Source organism: Sinocyclocheilus anshuiensis, unplaced genomic scaffold, assembly GCF_001515605.1.
Source record: "Sinocyclocheilus anshuiensis isolate Anshui unplaced genomic scaffold, SAMN03320099.WGS_v1.1 scaffold260, whole genome shotgun sequence".
Classification (NCBI taxonomy): domain Eukaryota; kingdom Metazoa; phylum Chordata; class Actinopteri; order Cypriniformes; family Cyprinidae; genus Sinocyclocheilus; species Sinocyclocheilus anshuiensis.
In genome coordinates, this window is record NW_015557134.1 from 1,646,271 (window position 1) to 1,656,523 (window position 10,253).

A 10,253-nucleotide genomic window follows, 5' to 3' on the forward strand; every position below is an offset into this window, starting at 1 on the left:
CTGGGGAATATTTGGGAATCAGAACACCATTAATAGCATTTTCAAATGAATTAGCAAACAACCAGCTAGCAAAACACCAATAACAACTTAAAAAAAAAAAACCACATAGCAATGACCTAGAAACGACCCACAATGTGGTTGTTACTTTTGCACAGGCAAGCACCACTCACATTTTAATCAGAAAATAGATTGTTTTGTTCAGCTTTAAATGAAGTTGTTCAAAATTTCAGAATTGGATGCGACTGTCTGAAATCACATCTGACTTCATTTTGGGCCAGAGGAGCAGCCGGCCAAAAAATAGCTCTAACTTCCGTTTTATCACTTTGGGTGAAAGCTCTCAGACTGTCAGAAGGGCTTCGTCTGCGTTCCGCTGTGCAAGTTTTTAGAGCAGCACATGCAGACAGACAAAATGACACAAAGGAGAGGAGAGCGACTGAGAGAGTGAGGAAGCGAGGAGGATGAAACTTGTCTGACTGTAAATCAGTACTTCATGAACTTCAAGATGTTTCTATTCTCGTCTGAGGAGGGGTGACGCATCACATCCTCATTTTGCTGTATTACATGCCATGACAACAGTTCTTTAGATATTGACTTCTCCACTGACAAACAAGAACCAAAAAATATTAAAACATATATATTACAAAAATACGTTTATAAATACACCGTTAAAATTTTGGGTTTGGTAAGCTTTCTTAATGCTTTAAGAAAGAGTGTAGTCTTTTATGTTTACCAAGGCTGCATTTATTTAATAAAAAATAAAAACAGTATTATTGTGAAATATTATTACAATTTAAAATAATTGTTTTCTATTTTAATATATATCTTAAACTGTAATTTATTACTGTGATGCAAAGCTGAATTTTCAGCAGCCATTCAGTGTCACATGATCTTTCAGAAGTCATTCTAATATGCTGTTTTGCTGCTCTAGAAATGCTGAAAACATTTTTTGCTTCGTCTTAATATTTTTTGTTTGATCTATTCTATATATATATATTAGAATTCTTTGATTAATAAAAAGTGTAAAAGAACTATATATACTGTATATATATATACATTTTTTTGTAACATTATAAAATGCCTTTTCTTTCACTTTTGATCATTTTAACACATCCGTGTTGAACAAAAGTACTAAATTCTAAAACTAAGATCTTACTGACCCCAAACCTTTGAATGGTAGTGTATATATTATGATGCGTGCATTAATTTTGAACTTGTTCTGCAGTTTTGTGAGATTTACACATGATGGACAAGTTATAAAAAGTATATAGAAATTACTTTTAATCTAATTTGTGTAAAACCATGCAAAATGTTGAGTCAAGAAAGATAGGCCTATTGTCAGACTCTGTTCCGTGTTTTGTGTGTGTTTTACTTCCCACGTGTTCCTTATGCCCATATTTGGTTCTTCCTTTTCCTGTTCCCATTATGTTCCCCGATTAGTTCTTCATTTGTTCCCAGCTGTGTTTAGTTAATTATCCTCATTCCCCTGTGTTTATAAACCCCAGTCTGTTCAGTTTGGTTTGGTCGGGTCTACTTGTTGAATGAACGTCGATCCCTGTGTCCTACGTGTGGTTTTCCCTGTTGCAAATAAAGTCTGTGGTAATTCTGGAATCTCCTTCGTCTCCTCGCTCCTTCACAGTAGGCACACCGTGACAGAATACCGGACCAAAACAGAAAAAGTGAGCGGCGCCTCTTCTCCCCGAGTTTTTTTCTTTTTTGAAAGTCTTTTGTTTTCTTGTTTTTTCCCGTGGGTCGGCTCCAGCCCCAGAGCTCGCTCCAGTGTCGGCTCCAGCCCGAGTCCGCTCCAATGTCAGCTCCAGCCCCTGAGTCCGCTCCAGTGTGGGTTCCAGCTCCTGAGTTTAGCACAGAGAGGGCTCCAGTTCCCAAGTCAAGCCCAGAAAAGGACTCTTTTGCCAAGGCCACGGAGGCCATCCAGCTATGGCCTCCTGAGTTCCCTACTCCGCCATGGCCTTATGAACTGTTAGGCCTCTAAAGACTATATTCTCCCCAAGGATTTTTTTTGCCAAGGCCACGGAGGCCATCCAGCCATGGCCTCCTGAGTTCCCTACTCCGCCATGGCCTTATGAACTGTTTGCTCCGCCATTCCCCTGTGTTTATAAGCCCCAGTCTGTTCAGTTTGGTTTGGTCAGGTCTACTTGTTGAATGAACGTCGATCCCCATGTCCTACGTGTGGTTTTCCCTGTTGTAAATAAAGTCTGTGATAATTCTGGAATCTCCTTCGTCTCGTCTCTCCTTCACAGTAGGCCCACCGTGACACCTATATTGGAAGGGAACAGTCACCTAACTATCTTTAAAAAATAATATTCTTCAAATAATGTAATTATGCTAAAAATGCAAGGTCATGTAAGATGCATTGCATTGTGGAATACAGTATCCACACAGTTGCATACCACACATTTATAATATGCCCTTCATACAGAACATACTGTACAGTATGTATACATACTGTATATGGCAGAAATAATAAGAGTATTGTGCTATTCTGAACTCAATTTCCTGTCCTTGGTTGAGGACCGAGCAAATAGCTTTTAATTATAAGCAAATCGCTAGACTTGGCAGAACATGAAGTGATTATGTTCATCACCCTTCTCTTAACTGTCTCTTAACGGTCTCTTAATGTCCCTTATATTCCATGTTCTCCAATGTACATTTCACAAAATAGCTATTATTCATATAAAACGTACAAATGAAGAGATTTTGGTGGAAAAGATCTCAATCTAGTTGTCAAGTTGACCTGAAATGCTTCACAGTCCAGCTGCCAGTCTCTTCAATTCAAAGTGCTGGTAAGTTTAAAGATGCTATAGAGGTCAGGCTTGCAGCAGTTTAGGGATAATTGGATTGCAACCACCCCCTGATAGATTTGATTGGATGAGCAAGAATGTTTCAAGTCTCTAGGTTGTGGGTGGTGTATGATGTTTTGTATAGAAGCTCGACATCAAAGACAAAAACTGGGAGCAGGTGGAAACTAAACATTCAAATCGTCTCCATGATGGAGTGAAATTCTGGGAATCAGAGAGGCAAACAGGCGGATGAGGCGTTTTCTCCATCTGTCTTCATGTTTACATTAAACAGCATCAATGATTTGTCTGACTGGTCTTTGAATGTTTCCAAGTGTTTGTGCGACTGCTTTTGAAGACCGGATGATTCAGATTGAAGTTTTTTTGTGTTTTAGAAAGAAAAGCTGCATTTATTTGATAAAAAATACATTAAAAACGGTAATATTGTGAAATATTATTACAATTTAAAATAACAGTTTTCTATTTTAATAAATTTAAATGATAATTTATTCCTTTGACGGCAATTTTCAGCATCAGTGTCACATGATCCTTAAATCATTCTAATATGCTGATTTCAAGAAATGTTTCTTATTATTATCAATCTTGAAAACAGTTGTGCTGCTTAATATTTGTGTGGAAACAGCCATTCAAAGGTTTGGGGTAAGAAAGGAAGAAATTAACATTATAATAATAATAAGTATTTCTTGACCATCAAATCAGCTTATTAGCATGATTTCGGAAGGATCATGTGACACTGAAGACTGGAGTAATGATGCTGAAAATACAGCTTTGCATCACAGAAATAAATGACATTTTAAAATATATTCAAATAAAAACCAGTTTTAAATCATAATAATATTTCACAATATTACTATATTTACTGTATTTTAATCAAATAAATGCAGTCTAGGTTAACATAAGAGACATCTTTATATAAAATCAATAAGAACATTAATATAAATGATAGAATAAATAATATATATAAATGCAAACATTATATTATTTATATTTTAAACAATGACTCTCAAAAGAGATAAAAGATAAAAATGTCATAGCTTCCACTTCGTGTCACCTTGAAAATGCAAGTTAGATTGCATTTTGGGATACAGTTTTTTGGGATGTCATGCACTCTGCACTCTAAAAAATAAATATGGACTAACCCAACTGTTGGGTTAAATTAACCCAGCATTTTTTAGAGTGTGTCCACACATTTTAGGCAAATTTAGTATTTTATCTGAGAGCTCCATCATGTATACAGAAAATGGACATACTGTGCACCCTACCATACTGCAATAGTAATAGTATGGCAGTACGCTATTCTAACATAGCAAAACTGGCATCAGGAAGACAGATTTTTTAAAGATAGATTTTGGGTCAGCAACCCAAGTATTGTAGTTCCTGTTGTTAATTTTAGCCGATAGATGCTCAGTGTGAACACCCATGGGCCAGATAGGAAGGAAGTGGTATTTTTTTCTCTGATCTATAGTTTGAGAGTAAAGACAGTATCAGTGTCTCACAGTTGGGATTGCATTTATTGTGCCTTTCCTTCCCGAGAAGCCCCCGACTCATCTACTGAATCCACTGTGCCTGAATCTTATTTATGCAGGTGCTGCAGTTTCACATTGAGGTGAACTTCACACTGGCCTTGCGGTGCTAATACTGCTGGTGCTGCTGTGGTTTGACCGTGCCTTTGATACGGCTGTGGGCTTAAAGCCTAGAGCACGAACAGACAACCAATTAGTAGCAGAAATGTTTTTGATCATGCATTGTTTGAAATGATCAAACAGATGACACTTAGGAAATGTAAAAATAAATATATACATATGCGCAATTACGCTGACGCACAAAATTCATGGCTAATTAATGTATCGTCTCTTGTGATCTGTGCAATACGCTGATGAACCGGGGTCGTTAAGACTCTTTTTAATCAGTGACCCGACAATCAGAGGCTGATTAACACTCGGCAGATCTCATCAGACACTCTTGAAATCAAGATGGGCACCGGGAGTCAATTTACCGTAAATGAACACATAAAAGTAATTGTCAAGTCCTGCTTTGCACCAAAGCACGAATCAAATGAGGAAAACATGATAACAACAGAATTTTGCATGAATTGTTCCCAAAATGACAACTTAGACACCTAAACAAAACTTCTTGACAATGGATCCATTAAAATCAAGGCCGTTGAAGTGAATGATGGTAGCGAACAAGAATGAGACAACAGCTTTGTTTCTGAACCTACATACACATTTAAATGTGATGGAACTTTATAAGTGACCGATTCTCATTGAATGACTTGGCTTATATGAACTGTTTAGTGTTAGCATTTTGCTAAGCTAATGACAAATATTGAGCAAAATAGTTTCAATTAGAATATATTTTCTTCATATGTTTAGTTTTGGATCAATTTTGTCAGTAAAAAAAAGGCAAATAAAAAGGACATGTGGTCACCCTAAATTTGGCCAAAATGAGATATATTTTCTTCTGGAACCTTTGCCAAGAATGCAGCTATGAGGTCTTAAAATACTGTCTATGTAAGCAGCGACAGTTTTCAAACAGAGCCAATATATGGATTTAGTTTTGGTGTGTTCAAGTGCTCCTGGAAAGTTTGTATTTCCACAAAAAAATACAGCAAGGTTTTGCCACCTCATAAAATAGTATAGAATTTTCTCATGAGATCTGATAAAAAAAAACCCTCATACTAACTCAAATCATACATATGATTCAATAGCATTATAACAGGAGTAAAAACAAACTCATGTGCATACAAACCTAAAAGATTATTAATCCAGCATGAAGGACATTACTTGCACAGATAAGAATAACGCACAGCCAGTGAATGACATTTGATCTAAACAGAGAGGTGTTACTAAAATATCAAATGAAGGAGACCTACAAAGGTGCAAAATCAAACGATTCTTGTTCATCATCCAGCTAAATCAGAACACTAACTGCAGCATGTGTCCAGTGAGTCATCCATGTTAACAGAGTTGTGCTTCACACGTGTGCCATCTGTATCTCCAGATAGCAAGGGAACTGCGCACGTCTGCGTGTAACGTTCTCCCCGAGCAGCGCTGCAAACCAGAGCGAACAGGAAAAACAAGTCAATTTGACATTCACGCTCACGGGTGAGGCCTCACGGGGCAACAAGCCAACAGTCTGAGAGCTTGTTTCATCCTGGAAGATGCAGAGCGAGGAGGAAGAGGCTCAGAAAATGACAGCTGTGAACATCAACCGATGGAACAAAGGCTGAACTTAGACGGGGCTGCCTTCTCTGGCTTCTTCCTGCTCCTGTGGACATCCAATTTTGAATTTCAAAGCTATCTCCAGAGGAAAAGCAATAGGTTGTGTTCCCTGCTGACTTCGGGTGCAAGTTTGAGTTTCAGTGACTTAAAAAAGACAAAAAAACAAAAAAGTGATTCAGTTTATATTGTCCACGTACTCTTACAGAAAGTCCATAAGTTGAAACTATAGGAGTTGATGCAAATAGTTAAAGAAATGGATCATCCTAAAGTAATTTACTCACCATTTTTGATGTTTCACATGCTTTTTTAATGCAATTAAACTAGATGGTGATTTACAGTGCAAACATCAAAAAGACCCCTCAAAATTATTGTTAAAGTACTATAAAATGAACACCTTAAAAAAAGTACAAGTAGGACATATGACTAATTTGCTATATTCAATCCACATTTTACTTTCAATCAGTTACAACATGCAAAAACCAAAGGCACTTGGCATAAATTATGTCAAACCACATTTAAAAGTTTTTTTTTTTAAATGCATACAAGATTGGATGAGATTTGAGAGTTTTGTAAGTGTAGACAATTACTAAAAATGTGATGTTTTAGAGACTGTTCACGTAGCACAAGACAAGTTATTCACTTTATTTCTGATTTCTTTTTGTGCTAACACTCACTTGTTCCTTTTGTCTTGCAGTTCGTGATTTTCTGGTCATAGCAGTGGGCACAGAGGCTGCCGTTCGGTGCAGTCTGTATGGGGAATATATCCTCACTCCCCTGCCGGATTGCTTACTCCTGAAAGATGTTAAAACTAAGAAAGTGCTATTCAAATGGATGTACTGTTATGTAAGGAAGTTTGGACAAGACATGGTAAGCTAGGGCTTTTTTTTTTGTATCTATTTATATTTTCATTCAAAAATACATTACTAAATATCCAAGGGCTCATTAAATTGATCAAAAGCTAAAAACATGCAAACTATGTTACAAAAGATTTCTATTTCAAATAATGTAGACTATGTTCTTTTGAAATTTCTATGCATCTTCATCATATAAGAATGACTTCTGAAAGATCATGTGATCATGTGAAGACTGGAGTAATGGCTGCTGATAATTGCCATCACAGGAATAAATTACATCATTTTTTTGTAATAACATTTCACAATTTTACTGTTTTTATAATATAAATGAAGCCTTGGTGAGCATCTTATATATGTGTATATGTGTATGTAAGGTCAAATTAACTGATATTTTAAGACTATAAACACACACACATATATGTATGAGTTCAGATGTGTGTGTATATATATATATATATATATATATATATACATATTAATGTATATATTAGTGCTGTCAAACAATTAATTGTGATCAATCGCATCCAAAATAAGTTTTTGTTTCCATAATACATGTGTGTGTGCTGTGTATATATATATAAATACAAACACATACAGTATATATTTTGAAAGTATTTACATGTATATAGTTATATTCATATAATTTACATTATATATACATATATTTTATATATAAACAAAACATATTTTTCTTAAATATATACATGTATGTGTGTGTAATTATGTATACATAATAAATATACACAGTACACACGTATATTATGTGAAGAAAAATGGATGCTATTAATCATGAATAATGAATAAATATTTCAGAAAAATATGCTAAAATATGTAAAATATTTATATTTATATGATATATATATACATATACATGTATATATATATATATATATATATACACATATACACACACACACACACACACACACACATATATATATATATATATATATATATGTGTGTGTGTGTGTGTGTGTGTGTGTATATGTGTATATATATATATATATATATATACACATATACACACACACACACACACACACACACATATATATATATATATATATATATATGTGTGTGTGTGTGTGTGTGTGTGTGTATATGTGTATATATATATATATATATATATACACATATACACACACACACACACACACACACACATATATATATATATATATATATATATGTGTGTGTGTGTGTGTGTGTGTGTGTATATGTGTATATATATATATATATATATATACACATATACACACACACACACACACACACACACATATATATATATATATATATATATATGTATATATATATATATATATAATGACTGTGTGTTAAGGTCAATAAGTCTTAGCCTTTTTATGACAAGGATAGGTTAGTTTAGGTTGTAAAGTGGTGTGCCTACACAAAAGCTTAATGATATTTCCTATAAATCAATAATTCATAATATTTAAAACAAGAAAAAAACACTTTTTGTGCACATTCAAATGCAAACAAGGTTTCAGGAAAAGACTTTTTCCTTAATGGTTACACTAAATGAAATCAAAAATTCATTCCAATTCAAAAATCGTATTTCAAACCCATCTGAAATGGCCGTGAATTAATATTCCGTAATGATTTTTTCTTTTCTTTATCTTGACATTGATCCTTTGATGTAGGTTAAATATTCATGTACTTTTTCTCCACTCGTTAGTGTTGTCATCGTGCAGGTGTGAAGTTTCCTCATTTAAACGCATTGAATTTCATTTGCATGCCTTTTCTCGTGGGAAATAAACAGCCTGTCTTTATTATCGCTCGAGTGATTGTGTACAAACATCTCTGCTCTGAAAATAGATTTCATAACTTCCCCTTCTCTTTTCTCTCCCTCAGCTGTCTTTTTCCTTTGAGGCTGGTCGCAGATGCGAGTCCGGCGAGGGGAATTTCGAGTTTGCAACCCATCAGGGTGAAAGACTGTTCAACATTGTCAGTGCAGCCATCCAGAATCTACCCAGACCCTCCACAGCAAAGCCAATCAGCCCTGACCATGTAGAACAAAGTCTAGCTCAAGAAACCATGGCCACGGATGAAACGTACGACTACACCATAGATAGTCAAGCGTCTGACGTTTTGCCTGAGGGGAAAATGCAGAAAGCATCAAAAATGCTCAACCCCTCTTGGAGGAGCTTTTCTTTGAATGCAATTGAGCCAGAAAGTGAAAGTCAAGTGTCGAGCATCGACGCCGACCTCGAGAATCAGGAACCCATCTACGCCACAGTGTCAAAAGCTCAGCAAAAAGCCACTTCCCCTACAGACCCTCAAATGCACTGGCAAAACCTGAGAAAAGCTCTCCAGCAGTCTGCGTCTTTCCGAGACTCTTTCAAGACCGATGCTGACATTTCGCAGCTGTCTGATTTCACGATCCCCCGGGAAGAGGGTGCGCATGAAGAGACGGAGGCTGCAGAAGGTTCGACTGACTTGTTGGGTGATTCCATCCAGCAATTAGCAATTAATGACGCATTACAGGACATCAGTGCAGAAGCAATTTATGCAGATCCACAGGACCTCCAAGCCAGAGCTGAGTGGGTTGTTGGCGGTGTTTACGATGAACCGGAGGAGGTCATCAAGGCGAATGAAAGAGCTCATGATGGGGCAGAGCACCTAGCCGAGCATGACTTCTTCTACAGCCCTGACATGGGGGCTTCACAGGCCATGGCTGCCCTCTCCAACCCTGTTCAAAGTTCAGATGAGCTGTTCTCAACTTACGACAACTTCAGGTTGAAGGGAAGACGCATGTAACATAGCATGTTCATTCAACAATCAAAAATGAAGGGGGAAATTATTCATAATAGTGTCCGTTGAAAGCAATATTTATTTGTATATGCTAATGTCATATTAAAATATACAGTTGGGTACACACACACACACACACACACACATTTAAATTTACTGTATTGCCCTGTATTAAATTATAGAAATAATAATACAGAAATATACAAATTGGAACATGAATTTAAATTGTATTGTACTGTATTACAAAATGTAACTATAATTACAAAATATGTCATAAAATAGAAATATAATATATATTTTAATAATTTTACAATATACATTTAATACACATTCATTATATGATTATTTATATTTTATAATACAGGTACAATATAATATAGTTATATTGTACCTGTATTAGCACACACACACACACACACACACACACACACATTTAAATGGTATATTGTAATGTTACAAAAAAAAATAAAAAATAAACTAATTTACAATATATTTTACTATATATACATTTTATATTTTTGTATATTTTATAATACAGTACGATATAATATATGTATGTGTGTGTATATGTAGAGTATATACAAATT

General features: G+C 35.4%; 1 protein-coding gene across 1 annotated transcript in view; it reads left to right on the forward strand.

Annotated features, from left to right (window-relative positions):
- LOC107677976 (docking protein 3-like) overlaps positions 1–9,743 on the forward strand; it is a 12,181-nt gene extending 2,438 nt beyond the window's left edge. Inside the window, exons 3-4 of the mRNA XM_016473053.1 lie at positions 6,735–6,907; positions 8,767–9,743. Of these exons, the coding sequence (XP_016328539.1) occupies positions 6,735–6,907; positions 8,767–9,672 (1,079 nt within the window). The 3' untranslated portion in view covers positions 9,673–9,743. The remainder of the gene's footprint in view (positions 1–6,734; positions 6,908–8,766) is intronic.
- Positions 9,744–10,253: the final 510 nt, after the last annotated feature.